This window comes from Schistosoma mansoni, chromosome 1 (assembly GCF_000237925.1).
Source record: "Schistosoma mansoni strain Puerto Rico chromosome 1, complete genome".
Classification (NCBI taxonomy): Eukaryota; Metazoa; Platyhelminthes; class Trematoda; order Strigeidida; family Schistosomatidae; genus Schistosoma; species Schistosoma mansoni.
In genome coordinates, this window is record NC_031495.1 from 33495310 (window position 1) to 33512260 (window position 16951).

Consider the following 16951-nt stretch of genomic DNA (forward strand, 5'->3'; position numbering starts at 1 on the left):
AATTTTTTTTAAAAATAAAAAATACGAGCAGATACTACGTATTCGTTTTGATCTCTCGATATACTTTTATTTCTCTAGTGTGAAATTCTTTGCGTATGGTTGGTATCTTTTTATATCTTTCATAGTAATAATAAATAATAAACAGACGTGTCATACGTGATCCTATGACCAGATCTTAATACTTCATTTCGAAGTGTAAATGCATCACTGATATTTTTTATTTTATCGTGTAACCGGATTTCAATTTCCTTCTTAACCATACAAGTTTTCTGTTTTTTACTCTCACGTATTGTTTTCTTTATTTATCCTACTTTTAAAGGTGTACACATAATATTTATGTACGTACCACGTGGCTCAATATTTAGTTTTATTGTAATTTTTGTCGTTTTTGCATCTGCAATTTTTATTTTTCGTGCTAACCTTTTTACCTATTATGTTGATCCCCAGTTGTTAGCTTTTAATGTAATTTTTAAAGGTTAATGTGACACTGGTTAAAATAAGGGTATTGTCAAGTTCTATTTGTTGTTGACAAAAGACTACTCCTACCAATTGTAAACATTCATATGCATATGCGAATGTGAGATATTGTAATGTTATTACCTATCCCGGTATTCCAATTTTACTTTATGTTTAGTCTTACGCGCGTGTATGTACACTTAAATAAGATTATCGATGTACTTCCTTTACAACTAATTCTACATTGAGTGTTATGAGTTGTTATGCAAAAATTTTACGCATATTGACTCAGTTGGTTTTATATTATTTTTGCTTATAATTTAATGTGAAGACAAAAAGGATTTTCAGGAACCAAATAACTGTCCACTTATTAATTGTGTGGTGTTAGTAGTGAAAGTATGCGTTTAAGTCTTTGTCTCTTTAGTTTAAAATAGATTATCTGGAATCCTTGGTGGAAAAACGTTCTATGTACATTAAGAAGGAATGCGAACCAATGGCACTAAGCAAAATGTTTGTGTTATAATTATAAAGTTGAGAAATGTTAATCATTCAATCAACACAACATATTAATCCGGACAACTGTAGAATCACTGGTAGGAAGAATTGTTGATGCAGACACGTGAAGGCTCCCAAGCTATTAGCAGTCCCACAATAGGACGAAAGGGCCATCTAGTGCTTCCAGGTTTTCCCTGGTGGTCTAGCTTCAACTGACTCATGATTTCAACTATGGAATTACTGAAATCTCCACAAAACCCTGTCTGATTATGTATTATGAGTAAATGGCTTCAAGAACGATGATTTTTTAGCAAGTTTTGACTGAGTTTTACAAAATCGTATTCTTAAAGAGATTCAGGCATTCTTCAAAATTAACACTCAGAGTTATCAGTCTGTGAGGTAGGAAAGTTTTGATGTATATTGCGAATCAGTTAGAATAACCATATTGAACAATTTATGCTATTGTTAAGCCAATCGGCACATACCACTCACTGACTTTCCTACTGTAATGTTAGGTTGCATAAAAATGTACATGAGGTGTGACATTTCTGCAGAATATTCATTTCTCATAGTCGGACCACTATCTTTCGATATTCCACGGCTCACTGAGATATAAGGTTCTGAAAAGAGGCATATTCATTGTTGATTTATGTACTATCAGTACACATCCGTCCATGTTATCGTATTAATCAGCTCAACAATAGCAATTTCGTTCAGAAATATATTAAAAACCTGCCGATTGATTTCGTACAGACTAGGAAAATATTGCGTTTGTCTACCAGTTTAGCATAGTTCATTATATCCACTGCAGAAGTAGAAGTGATTAGACTTCAGAAGTGAGTTTTTTACGCTAATTAATTACTCAATAAAAACGGAAACATCACTAGGTCATCATTCACTCTGAATACAACTTTAGATTATGTACAATATAATTGATATAACCAAGTTTACTTCTGGAGAATATTACCATTCAATAATTATAAACATATATTTACAAAAACTGTACAGAAAACATAATCAAGACGAATCATCCATGTCAGTTTCTGATGTCATAACAACATATTCACGTGTCGAGAAACCAAACTTGATTACATCTTTTTCAAGGAGCTCGTAGTAACGACGAGATTCTATTCTGTTATTGTTCAAATAAGTACCGTTCGCTGACTCCAAATCGATGATATACAAGCGAATCAGGCCACGAACCTAAAGATGCAGGGAAATAACAACTGGTAACTTATAATTCTAGGCTTTTTGGTTTACTGTCTGCGTGCGCTAACCACAAGGTACTCATTAATCTTTAAAAAAGCTTACAACTAATTGCTAATCAAATAGTAAAAGGTGGAAGAAAAACCAGTGGTTGGTTCATTTTTTCACCTGTCTGTTGGATAAACGATAAGGGACTACACCGAAACTCATGCATTAAACAAATATGCAATGGAAAATCCAACTGAAGGAAAAAAAATCCCCATTGTGACCGAAAATATCGTATTATGATTATCACTATTAACATACAGCTGTAGAGAAACGACGTACATAACAAAATGACATTCCAATTCAGGATTTCTTAAATCTGTTTATCTATGACTGGCGCGCAGTAAATAAACATGAAACCTAATTCTACGTGGTCTTATGCATAGCTTTTAACCCATACTCTATGGTCCACAGCTGACATCTGCTAACTTGTTTCGCTTCAGCACGTTAGTACAGCTAAATATCGAAATTCGACTACACAGAAGAAAAGTTCCTTATATTTCATGTTCTCACTTGGTTTATAACTCTAAATTTCATTTTTTTTTAAAATGAGCTACAAGCTAATGCTTTATGAATAAAAAGGAGATAAGTATGTTTATAAACTGCACCAACTAGAAGGCACAACAAATCAAGTGCGAAACAAACGACGGCAAGTGCTAAGTAGTAGTTCTTACTAATGACTTCGACTTTACATTCTGCGTGTACCGTCACTAAGTATTTCTATCACTTTAAAAATGTTCTATTTTCTTTTACCGAAAATTATGGCGATTCATAGTATTTTGATTGCAATCCAGAAGGCAAATGAAAAATATATTGACCGAGTATACCTAAATACTACTGCCTTATTTACTACTCACGACAAAAATATCTGGCGAAACACGGCACCAAGAAATGCACCGACATCAATGTTCAAACTTCCAACTTACAAGTCTATACTGCAAAACAGCATGCTGTTTCGAAATACTTGGATGATCCATAGGAATGTCTGCAATTTTTCGATCGCGACCAATTAAAAATCCACTCTGTCTATGTATATGCAGTACGGATAATGTTTTATTTCCCTTGAAAGCATACAACCTCCAATGTGTGGTCGGTTTTCTAGCATCTTCTGGTTCATTGTATTTTATCACAATACCTTTAAAAACATTTGTATCCTCCGCAAGTTTGCCTTTCATACAGAAAAAGAGGCAAATGACATAATTACTTAAGACGAAACGAGAACAGAAGCAAATGTACGTCCAGTTTGACTGCAGAGGCTTGTTAACTAGAATGCCGGTCAATAATTTCAATATTTGTATTTATGGCGAACATTTGATATACTAAGTGAAATGACATACAATTACTTTTCAGAAGTGGTTTGTATATTTCTACAACCATACCACAGTAACTACGCAAATATCTTTCAATTAACTACGATTGAAGTAGTACACTCAGTATTATTAAAAAAATATGAAACCAACTAGTATCTGACAGGTTTCCAGAAGTAGATGGCTTGAACCGATTATGACTCCTTTGACGAATCTGAACACTTATCAAGGATTTAGTCTGAAGCTCCATGTTGTGTTTTTGAGTAGGCTTCAACAAGCGGTGTTGGAAAACTAGGTAGTAAATTACATGGGCCCAGGTAGTATTTCATCTTGGAGAAGTGGCTGGAAGTTTTCAAAGTAAGCATTTCAGTTAGTTCCTGAGCTATTGGTAATGTCTATGAACGACCTCAAGGACAGTAGAAATATGTACCTTTGGAATTTATGAAATTAAGAAAGCGCTAGCACCACTGGTGTAGACAGATTTTTTGGTAGATTTGAGCAACATGTTTTTACGTACTGCGTCGCTAAAGTAATGTCATATTGTCATTTATTCATTGCCTTAATAAACCATGAGACCTGGTCCTAGCATGACAAATAAAGTCACAGGTAGATATCCAGCTAACAGATGCTTGACGAAAGAGGGTCCGAACAACTTAACAAACAGACAATTAAGGTTTACTAATGGACACTTCTACATAACCAGCTTTTTACTATTATTACTAGATGATTTCAAAAACTAACAAATCCCTCAATGAAGGAATATTTAAATAAGTGGTTTTCAATAAGGTAAAAAGGAGAAACCACCTAAAAGCAAATACAAAGTTTGCAAGTTTTTGGTAGAAATTACTAGTAGTTTGACTTTATAAATCAGTGAATTTATCAAAGGATTATATGTGATGCAGCTAGCTCTTCACATTGTCCTGTATACTTGGTTACCAGAAAATTTCTTTCAAACATCAGGCTAATGATACGACTTATCTACCTACCATTTATCAAGAACAAAGGTCAAATTTTTTAAATCACATCTCTGGATAGAAAGCTGGTGTACACCCAGCAGTGTGAGTAAAATAGATTAAGTGCAGCAAGTAAATGTACCTGACAATTCAAAATTGGCTTTCTGTTTAACAACCGGACCGGGATTTCCGTCTAACAATCCGCTTTTCCCGAGATTAGGTTTGGATTCAGAAATATCTTCACTGTCCCTTAAGACAACAGGGGAACTAACTCTGCCGCTCCTTCGGGGAGACCTAGCTTTCAGTATTACAGGATCATTTAGTCTTCGTTTATGAGGCGGGCTGCAGGATTCTCGAGGCTCTAACTTGATTTTAGCATGGGTAAGTTGATGAGGCCGTTTATTGCTATGCTGTCGTGGAAGTTTTCGCGGGCGCGTAAACTCTTCATCTTCTTTTTGAACAGTATCTTTTATTTTGTGTTTATGTTTGTGTTTGGTTCTAGATTTTCTGTGTTGTGAATCTTTTGGTGATGGGGACACCCCCATGAAGGTCGAAGTCAAATTTGCCGTCAAGGCCTTTTTATTCATTTCTCAATACCTTGAAATGTACCTCATTTTAAAAGAGCCAGAAAACGTGTTACTAAATATTGCTCGTCAGTTTTTACGGAAATTCCATCAAAAGCTTATGGTGCACTCAGCTCAGTAAATAGAGTCTCTTAACAACAATAATAGTAGTAAACCTTTAGGACTATAAGAAGTCGATTCAGGGAACTCGTAGAATATGAATTCAGATAATGACATAACTGTAAACAATCTTTTAGTCATTCAAATTTGATTTTAATAATAAAACTAAAATTCCCTGGAGAAGGTATTTGTAACGAGTATTAGTACTTGAAAACAAATAAGCGTTCTCTCGTACAACTGGTAACTGAAAACTTTTGGTAATACATAGAGAACCGTTCCCGTTCCTACAGGTCTCTACTTATTTTGAGCAGTAACAGCCGTTAGGAAGATCGATAGCTGTGTAAACAAGTCAATGTTGTTAATCTTACTATAGAATTGTATATGTTGCAGCCAAACCATTTTGGCGGAATACCCTCTACATGATGTGACGATCATCTTGTCTTTGATTACTTTAGTCGTTCTGACCGTTAATTTTATGGTTCTGAGCGACAGCTTACAGTTAAGCGAGTTAAAGAGGTTCATCGCCTTGCTAGAAACTTACGGAGTTTAATTTACAGAAGTAACATTATTTTTCCATTAAGATTTGTTGTATATTCGAGTTCGGGTAGATTTTACTATCCAGTCGTCATGAATTCCAAGAACAGAATTTTTTGTGTAGTGAGTTGAGGGATGGTGCAGATAATGTGTGGTTAGTGAATAACTAACCTCCTATAGTACGTAGGAATTAACGAACAAAGGTCATATATTTACAGTGGTTTCTAACCCGAGCACTTCAAGGAATTCTTAAATCGACCAGCCCCAATCAACACACCCAACATCGAAGCAACACAAACAGACCTTCCTATGAATGTAAATCTACCAACAATCGAAGAAATCAGACAAAGGATGGGAAAGTAGCAGGACATGTCTTTATATCAGCACAAGCACTGAAGTTAGACATAGAAGTAACTACAAACATGCTATTTGGTAATAATCGTGTGAAAAACTGATCAGAAACTATATAATGAATCGCCAGTTTTTGTACAAACGCACTTTATATTAAGTCTTTATCAGGCATTTTAATAAAATAACATTGACCACAGACTGTTATGCATGGCCATCAGATAAATCAAGAGCGGCAAAGCAGCAGGATGAGACAACATTCCAGCAAAAGCACTGAAGGCAGATGTGGCAGTAACTGCAAAGATACTTCACATTCTCTTCAGCAAGATTTGGAATGAAGAAAAAGACTGGAAACAAGGACTTCTGATCAATATACCAAATAAAGACGATCCCAAAATGTGTGATAATTGCAGAAGCATCACTCTTCTCTCAATACCAGGCAAAGTCTTCAATAGGGTGTTGTTAAACAGAGTGAGGGCCTCGGTAAACGCCCAACTTTGAGGTCAACAGGCTGGATTCCATTATGGTCAGTCGTGCACAGACTGAATCGCAACTTTACGGATCATTGTGGAATAATAAATTGAATGGAACTCATCACTCTATATCAACTTCGTTGACTACGAGAAAGCATTTGATAACGTGGACAGGACAACACTATGGAGGCTTCTTCGACACTACGGAGTGCCTGAGAAGATAGTCAATGTCATACGGAATTCCTATGGTGATGGATTAAACTGCAAACTCGTGCATGGAGGACAGTTGACAGACTCGTTCGAGGTAAAGACCGGTATTAGGCAACGTTCCTTACTCTCACCCTTCCTCTTTCTCCTGGTGATCGACCGGATTATGAAGACGTCCTGGAAAAAGAAAAAAGAAAATGTAAGTACATGTCGAAGTACACTCGTACGCGTGTAAAGACACAAAGCAGGCGAAAAAGATAAATAAAGTCATACACCTCCGATGGTATCTAAGCAATTTTTGAAGAATTTTTTCGCGTTTTTCTTGAGAAAAAAATTAAATATACACATATTTGCGAAAATAATTTTTTTCGCATAAATACATAAGTATAAGCGTAGTAAAATTTTTATTATAAATAATACAAAGGAAAATCGAGATAAAGCGAAATGTTAACTGGTGTCTTGCGTGCGATAGTCGTTTACATGTTCAGGAAGTCTTACCCTTCTTCTAGAATGCGTTATTTTAAGTTCACTTCAGATACTCACAAAGTATCAACGTGCGTGTTGGCTGTCGAATGAGGTATTACAAGTTTTGAAGCCATGTTGACGTGGATAGGATTTCTTTCTAGATAAGCTGCTTTGATTCGATCGACGCTGATGCTATCGTTCGTGCCGTTCTTATCGACCATATAGTACTTCGATTCACGCTGAAGAACTTTGATGGGTCGTTCGTATGCCGATTCGAGAGATCGTCGATATGAATCTCGACATACGATGACATGTGTACTATGTCGTAAGTCAGGTTGAACAAAAACATCAGTTGATTTTGGTCGAGTGGAAACAGGTTTAACTGAACGCATTCCGTTTGTAAGCCTGCTCGTGTAGGAGTTTAGATTCATGTTCATTGAAGAAGACGAAGGATCCATGAATTGTTGTGGAGGATAAATCGTGCTGAAGATCAATGTCTTCCTTCTGAAGCTGAGCGAGTTTAAGAAGGTCAATCCCTTGAAAACTCATCAAGGAAGTTTTATGAGACAAGGTATCTGCAACTATATTGTTTGCTCCAGAAATGTGGTGTATGTCTGAATTGAACTGTGAAATATAGTCTAATTGTCGAATCTCTGTAGGGCAGTACTCATCTGAAGATAAGCGTAAAGAGAAAGTAAGAGGTTTGTGATTGGTGAAAAGAGTGAATTCTTGGCCTTCAATAGAGTGTTAAAAGTGCCATCCAGCACAAAACATAGCTAGGAGTTCCCCACTGAAAGTACTATACCTCGATTCGGTGTCTAACAACCGTCTCGAGAGGAATTTCAATGGTCTTCAGGTGTGATTAACCGATTGTTGTAAAACTTCTCCGATTGCTGATTCGGATGCGTCTACCGCGATACTGATAGGTGCTTGAGTGTCCTGGTGTGCCAGCATGGCTGCTTTTGCAATAAGTTCCTTAATTATGGAGAATACTTTACTCGCGGTATCGTCCAAATTGATGGATTTGCATTTACGCGAAGTTGGTCGGTTAGCGGTTTCATAAGGAACGCGCTATTCAGTATGAACCGTCCATCGAAACTTAAAAGGCCGCTAAAAGTGCGTAACTGCCTGATTGTTGTCGGTTCTTAATAATATAGAATGGTTGCCAATTTTCAGAAGTTGGATGCCTTGAGCATCAATAGTGTGTCATAGGAAATCTAAGGAGTCGGTTTCAATTTGACATTTTCGAATATTTACAGTAATGCCATGCTTTTGCAGTCGTTCGAAGACAAGGTCAGAATACTGGATATGAGATTCTCTGTCCGGACGTGCAATCAAGCAGTCATCAACATACGCATGTACGAAGTTGAGACCTCTGAAAACGTCGTGAACCTTTGGAAGAGTTGTGCAACATTTGTCAAGCCGAATGGCATGCACAAAAACTTGTAGAGACCGGAAGGAGTGATGATAGCGGTTTTGGGAATGTCGTCTGCAGCCATGGGGATTTTGGAAAGGACAGTTGTACCTTTCAAGGTAGATGTCAAATCATGAATGTGAGGCAACAGGTAACGATCGGGAATGGTTTTAGTATTCCAACGCCGACAGCCACCAGTTGGACGCCAATCGTTGCTGTCCTTTTTAGGGACCATGTGCAAGGGAGATGCCCATGGGCTGTTTGACGGTCGAATGATTCTTAACTCTATCATGTGGTCGAATTGGTTTTTGGCCAACCTCAGCTTTTCAGGAGCGAGTCGGCGTGCCTTCGAGAATACAGGTGATCCTGTAATCGTGGTGGGATGTGTAACATTGCTGCTTACACACGGCGATCTCGGTTGCAGTTGGTATATCCCAGAGTACTCATCGAGTAATGGTTGATTGATTGGATAAGGAAAGTTGTTTGAATAGGCTATCATCGAAAGTTTTTTGGCCGCTAACTTCTCTCATTCTTAGAAACATATCTGTCGCAGAACTATGTTGCAGGTCTGACCTTTGTTGATCGGTTGGATCTCCGCCTTTAAGTGTTTCTTAAGGTTTAGAAACATTAATAGTAAACATACTAGGTGTGGCATACCTATTGAATTCACGTGGTAGTGCTTTTAAAACCGCGAGGAATTGTGCTCATGAATCAGTCATGCCGTGCTTGAAGAAGTTGGCCTCTGAGTAGCAGAACCAAACTTCGACATTTTCCGGCCGAAAGGGCATTAGCTGAAATGAGGGTGGTGTAAGAGTCTTGATCTTAAGTAGCTTAGGTGTCTGTCCTGTCGTTGTGAATTTAAAGTATGGAGATGAACAAGGGAAAATTATTCAGAAATACAACAAAATATCACAATAAATAAAAAATGAGGCAAAGCATTGATTTATGAAGTTCCAAAACGGAACAGACTCACAGCTTATGGGTTGGTGTACCAGATCACGTCGGTTTCACCAATGAAGATGATACAGGTATTAAGATTTTGACAACACCTTAGTCAGAAACACCTTCTATAATTTAATCGTGCCCACCCATTGAAATCAACAGTCAGAAGCGAGGAGGTTCAAGGATATAGTTGATAGGATATCAATATATTAAGAAACGACTGACCTAACTAGCTAGCGGTTGCAGGAGAAGTTGAGCACAGCGTTCTCATTCGTGATCGGGTGCGGATGCATGACCGATCGCCTTCAGCTAGGTGAGTCCATTAAAACTAATGTGGTCAGCATCCAATGTCGAACACTTACGGAGCTATTGATTTTGCGGATTTATTTACCACTGCATGCCACTGTAATAATTACTAAGTAAACATTTACGTACTGGTTAATAACAAGTAATAGTACTAGTATTTTCTTAAATCGTTACATCAACTTTATTGTTATAATCGACGTTGTTCGTCTCGATTTCTTTATCACTATGATTGCAATTAATTTTCAAACGGCTACTTAATAATCTTTAATCATATCGAATGTTTTTATTTAATTATTTGGTTCTTATCAATAGATTTAATTACGTAACATTGCTTCCATTATCTTTACTATGTTCTAAGATTGTCTACAAAATATAAACCAAATAATTTGAGATTTAACGTGTAGCTCCTGTTAGTCTCTTCTGTACGATTCTTATATACGTAATTGAATTCAAATTGAATACAGCTGATAAGACATCGATAAAATGAAGTGAAATTTTTGTGTTTTTATGTGTACTGTACAAAATGTGTTCATAAATAACTGCTTGATAAATCAGCTGATATATATGACATGTGAATGAAAACACCCTATATTCATGTAGTAAGTAAATTTTAGAATACCCAACTTATTATTTGTGTGTGTACATCATCTAATTTTATAATACCTAGTTACTATTTAAAAAACACATGGGAGTGTTTCTTCTATTTACAACTGGTAAACTGAAAAGTCAGGGTAATTACAAAAGTTTATCATGAATTGAAGATAATTAACTACTTAGTATCTAAGAATTTTATAAAACTGATAGTAGGAAATTAGTGTGAATGAAATGTTTCAAAGTATAGATGACAAATACTACAAGAATATAAAAATATTACCACTATGAGCTGACAAGAAATTTTATTCCGTAGTTAAGTAAATCAGTAAATACTGTCAGAAGAGATAATGACATAAAATATAAAAAAGGTTAAACGGATTATTAAACAGCTGTGGTTGAAGATTCTGAAATATGACTATACACTGCATGTCAGTGATACACTTCATATTGTAACGTGAGAATAATTTAGTCACTCAGATGACATTTTGTTTTTGATCTACAGAGAAATCAACTTATTAGTTTAATGTTTATATCTGTATTGCTATTGAACATCGTTCTGATAATTCTAGGTTCAAAAAGACATTCTGAAGTCGAGATAAGTTAGAAAGAGCTTCAAGATAATTCTAACAAATCTGAATGAAATCATTATTGTGAAAAGTTTTAGTAAGTTCATAAATAGGATTTGTCACTACATGGCCAAATCTTCAAGTTTGACAAGTTATCTATTCAATTCTTATTTAACAGTGTGATTATCCAGACTTACCATGAACTTGGAATTTCATCGAAAAAAGTCACGTCTGGATAATGAGTAAAACAAGCTTTACATACTGTCATATAATATCTTATTCATGAGTGAGGAACCGATCCCACCAAGTGAACGTTAAGTTAGTGAATTTACATAATATGGAAGTGGTTTTTTCTATGAGGCTCCCAGTCGAATTTTCTAGTCAACTGTATACGTAAGAATAGATATAAAACAAGTCGTAGAGTTTGACCTTAGTTTGTATTATAACCTAGTTTAAACAGGCTGTACAGAACCCGCTTTATTTTAAGGCATTATTGTCTATACTAATTGTTCAAACGAACGTATAAGACAATTCAGAATAAATTCCACTAAAGCTGTAAAAGAATTGTGCTTTGTAGTTGAAGGTAAAACAAAAATTATTGGGAGCATGAATGCTCTTCTAATAGGCACTGGAGAAGTTTTTACAATTTATTACTTTCAATTCAAACTCATTGATATATGAAATTTGATCCAGTGTTTTGTTTTGATCTAGTTATATTTCCATTTTATGATTGTTCGAATCAGCTTTCAGATTCTATTCACTTTCTCAATATGGATGATTGAATAATATAATCACTATAGTTAAAACAAAAATGTATAATCTGTTTTCAAGTTAACTATGATGATTGTTACTCTCAACCGATCAATATTATTCAAAATAACCTAATAGCAAAGTTTATAAGCCTAAATAGTTAGTTTTACGTTTACAAAACAATGAAAATGTTTTTTTTTTCTAAAAGATATTAACTATTACAGTAATTAGATATAGAAAACAGATGGTGCTCCCAGGAATGTTGAAAAACAATTGACTCATTCACTTTTGTCAATCAGACAAGACATTTTCCACTAAGGAACATTAGGGCATTTCCTTGGACCAGATTGCCAGGCGAAACGTTGGATTTACTTCAAATTTATTCGCTGAGATTTTACAAATATATTATTCCTATTTAATGTCTTACATCAACTCGGCGCCCAAATGCCGTGAAACTATTCGCTCTAATTTAGATGAAAGTTCTTATATAAAGGCATCTTACAGTTTGTGCATTTTATAGTCAAAATTTTCTTCTTCATTTATAGTAACAATGACACTAAATATATCTTATAACATTCCATTATGTCTCAATTCATTACAGTAATCTGAAAATCGCATTTATTACATTATGTTTGTCTTCCCAATTAAAGTTAACCATCCTCATTTCTTTAGTTAGTATAAATCAATAAATTTATGATGAATGATGAAACCAATATTTTAGGAAACTGGAACATTTTTCAGTGTAACTGACACTTAATAATATTGAGAAATGTTCAGATCTAGTAATAACAAACTCATTACGACATAATGTCAGATTAAAATGTCTTTCACTTTTGTTAATAAATTAGTTTTGGGCGAATTTTAAATGTTTACGTTCTATAAACTAACATCTGAATATTAAAGTTAAGTATTTCATCTCTTTAATGATATCCAACATCACTATCCATCATGTAACATTTTGGTGAGTTCTTAAGCTATTTCCAACCTTTAAGAATATTGGCATTTATACAGTAAAATATAATAACTCTGGAATATATTCATTAATTTCTAACCTATAGTAAAGCTGATAGAATAAAATAAAACTATTGAAGTAGAAGTTGAGATCTCAAAGCTTACCATAAATTTTTCAATTTAAAGGAATTTATTCCGTTTTACTGAACCTCAGAAATTGAGAGTTAAGACAGATAGTAATGAATAGTTAGTCGTGGAACTACATCACGAATCTTTTGAAGTTCAGTAACGGAATCTATTAGATATCCATTTAGTAGTGGACAGTAACTTTTTAAACTAGAATTGTGAGGGTTCTTTACGTGATCGCGCTTAAATCAACAGTAAACACACATAATATTCGTAATAACAAATAATCGTACATCCATTACTTTTCGATTTTCAATGAATATTCAAACGATCCAATTACCATAAATAAAAAAATATTTTATATGGGTAAAACTAATGTTATTTTTGAATCAAGTGTGGACTGCAATAAATAGTTTTTAAAAAAGTAAGAGAGAAATAGTCATAATGGAGCAACACACAGGTCACAATGCTACAGCTCTTATCTTAATTGTGATGTAGTTAAACTTCTAAATTGTCTAGCTTTGATGAGACCCACATTTGTTGAATTACTGTGGGCTTTGGATAATCAAAATCTGGTATCTAAAGAATCAAGTTCAGATAGTTTAAAATTCGTTACACTGACATAATTTACTTTTCTAACCTTAAGCATTGCATTATTATGCCATACATTTTATTCTTTGCTTTGCTGGTTTATTTCCATTGATTGTTTATTACTGGAAACTTCTGTCCTAATGTGTCTTTTCCACTAAATTATCTGATACAGTTTATTATATGCTTTTCATTTTTATATTTTCATATCAGTTTCTTCTTGGATGTGTAGATTCAATGCATGCTGACTTAAATCAGTCAAGTTTTAAACAAACTAACTCCTTTAGTTTCTAACACCGAAACAGAGCATGATGTTTAACGTTTATCTTACTGAAAGCAGAACAGTTACACTTCATAACGGAAATACTACAGTCGAGGTGCTAAATATGAATTTATTATCTGGTGATTTTCATGCCCCAAGTAGTTATTGAAGTATTGATAACACCGTTGGTCAACTTTTGTTTCAAGCTTCTAGATCCTTGGCTTTAAAGTTCACTGTTTTACAACAGTGGATGAAAAATGGCTAGTAAAATCAATCTGAAAGGCCGTATAAAGTGACGTAATAATAGTGATATAATCTTTGAGTGTGTTACATAAATCTATGTGTGATAAAAAAGTTACGTGTTAGTCATAAGTATTTCGTTTAATACACAATGAGAAATTTACAGTATATGCCTACAATGAAAGAAAAGAAATTTGCTTTGACAAGTGTTCAAAAGTAATAAAAATTATTCAAACAGAAAATCTGTTTATTTCGATTGTTTATATTGATGTAAAGAGAAAGAGCAAGTAAATTAGTCATTTAGGGTGGTAAAATTGAATAACTTAGTTACCACATTTTCATATAGTTTGATTTATTGTTCTTTAGATTTATGGTTTAAAATTTTTATAGCCTTGATTCTCTTCATTTTGTTTCTATCCTTATTAAAAAGAATCAAATATGTCATAGTGCATTAAGACTGACACCTAGAATAAAGTTTAATGATGTTATTATTAGAAAAAATGAAAGCATACAAAGAAAAATTACTTATGATCTTATGATAAATAGGTAAGTGAGGTTTAATAATAATTAGATGGGATAGGATAAGCTAACTTATTTGTATGTATTGATACTACCATTTATAAGATAAGTAAGTAACAATAACATTATGTAAATATTGAAACCGGTGGTTGAAAGAATTAAAACAAGATACATGTCACTGAACAAAATAATGAATTGAATCTTACAAAAATTTGTGATTGTTTTCTGATGTGTGTAAACATTTTCTAATCATATAATCTAAAAAATAAATTGGTCAATGGTTCATTTTGTCTGTCTTTTTTGCAGAAAAAAAGATATTGAAATATTTCTATCAAATATGTTAGTACAGTAAGAATAAGAGAAAAATGATATATAATGGGTTGCATTATTAAAGTGACGTAATAGTTGTGGGAAAATAATAATAATAATAACAATGATAATAATGATGGTAATAGTAATAATAATGATGACTTGAAACGTTTTACTCATTTGACTAAAAGAAAGGGAATACAAAACGAAAATAATGTCAGAAAATAAACTCTTGATGACAAGGCGTATTCAAATTATACGAAACTTTTTACAATGATAATATTAATATTAGAAAATGTTAAGACACTTTTATTTTAACTTTTATTCTTTAAAAATCTTATTGAGAAATCTTTTTTCTTTGAAAATATGAATAAAGGTTATTCATTCCAGTTGCTACGATGAGTTTCGTTCTTTGTTTACGTGGATCATAAGAGAGTTTTTATGGGGCATCTCAGTAATGTTCTATTTGAATACACTCTGCTCATCAAATGGAGTATCTGCAAAATCAAAAAATCGTTATATATATATATATATATATATATATATATATGGCAACTGTATTTTACAAAACGAGTATACGGAGTTGTGAAACTATAGTACTGATAGATTTTGAGCGAGCATATGGTTGATAGAACGATAAAAACAATAGTCGTAACAATGAGTACAATTTCATTTAACACTATATTCGGATTCTGTCTGTCTAAACCTAAATATTTAATTTACGACCATAATTGTAGCATTTCAAATAGATAACATAGTGTGAGGTGGTTGGAGGTAGTGGGTTGGAAGCCCTGAATGCAGGTTTCATGTTAGTTGGCACTTGTCAATGAGACCTTCCTACCACGTTGAAAGGACTGACGTTCCCCATAAGATACCGACTCTTCATCAGGGTTGACAGTTCAAGGCGTGATCACTAGGTTACTCAGACCACGCCTGACCTACTGTAGCACTAATATAGCTACATAAGTTAATCACCAAGTCATAATCTATGTCAAATTCGTCAAATCAATAGTGCTATTCAAATTCTGCCGATCGAATTACAATATACCTATTGATCCAGGTGACTCAGTATCATATACATTATGTTTCATATATTCCGGGATATTGATTAACTTGGACTAATGGATCTATGACAACGCGGTCAATAGAATTGGAACAGCATTGAAAACTAAATATTACCATGACATTGGTTGATACCTAGCAATCAATCAATCTAGCTGACTTGATAAATAACAGCATAGCGCAGATCACGTGACCCTTAAAAACTTTCAATCTGTCACATTTTTTCACGAAATAAACGGGAATACTTTTGTAAGTAACTAATGCATGTAAGTTGTACAATAGAACGTGGAAAGCGGAACAAGTAATACATACTATATTTTCTAGCTTTATAGTCTGTAGTTTTGGCAGTCGGTTAGATAAATTCCATGAGCTTTCATGAAAATAGTCTCCCAATACAACTTGCTTTTTAGTTGTTTGATAATATCTGAAACAATATGATATTTAAGCATTTTTCTAAGGATATTGACTATTATAAAATATCTAAGGACATTACCTGTCAAGAAGTTCATTGTAATGTCAGTTGATATACTTTCATCATACAGTAAAATCATCACAGAATCTTATATTTAAGTTTGTGAAACTTATTCTGAAGATGAATTTATTAGTTATTTTCAGATTAACTAATCTACTGTGGTGAAATAGGCATAGGTCAGTTTGTGAAATTAACATCAAGTAAATTTTATTTAAAAACTAAACCGAATAAGATACTGATTTACACATAATTAGTATTCATTTCGTAATAAGTTTATTCAATATATGTATGCTACAGTTACATACATAATAAATCCATTCAAACCTTAACGGAAGAAAAAAATAGTATAAATATGGATAAATTAAACAAACTGTTGGAAATAGACCATCAGTAACCAACTTAAATTCATTCAGTATTGTTTGTTTGAATCTTCCCATCGATGTTTAGGACTGCAACTGGTCAGTCTCTAATTGGCATATGTGCATACTGTGCGTATTGCCTCGATGTAGCCTTAATTCACAAGCATGTAAGCAGAGATAAATAGTGGCTAGCAGTGGAATCCAGGACGCGCGTTTCGCCCTATTTGGGACTCATCAGCTGGATGTACCTGCATCTCAGAGTTGGTGTTCACTCTGGGACTCGAACCCAGTACCCTCGCTTCAAATGCCATCGCGTTAT

General features: G+C 34.1%; 2 protein-coding genes across 2 annotated transcripts in view; both read right to left on the minus strand.

Annotated features, from left to right (window-relative positions):
• Positions 1-1922: 1922 nt before the first annotated feature.
• Smp_137380 (putative smad nuclear interacting protein) lies at positions 1923-5007 on the minus strand (the record flags this gene model as incomplete). The annotated part of the gene is made up of 3 exons (XM_018794147.1): positions 1923-2154; positions 3129-3370; positions 4605-5007. 3 exons carry the CDS (start codon positions 5005-5007, stop codon positions 1969-1971), a joined length of 831 nt encoding a protein of 276 aa, XP_018648589.1. The 3' UTR covers positions 1923-1968.
• A 9326-nt stretch (positions 5008-14333) lies between these two features.
• Positions 14334-16951, minus strand: part of Smp_137370 (serine/threonine kinase) — a gene marked incomplete at both ends in the record, with an annotated part of 34582 nt that continues 31964 nt past the window's right edge. The window contains one exon of the mRNA XM_018794148.1: positions 14334-14375. Coding sequence (XP_018648590.1) covers positions 14334-14375 — 42 coding nt within the window. The remainder of the gene's footprint in view (positions 14376-16951) is intronic.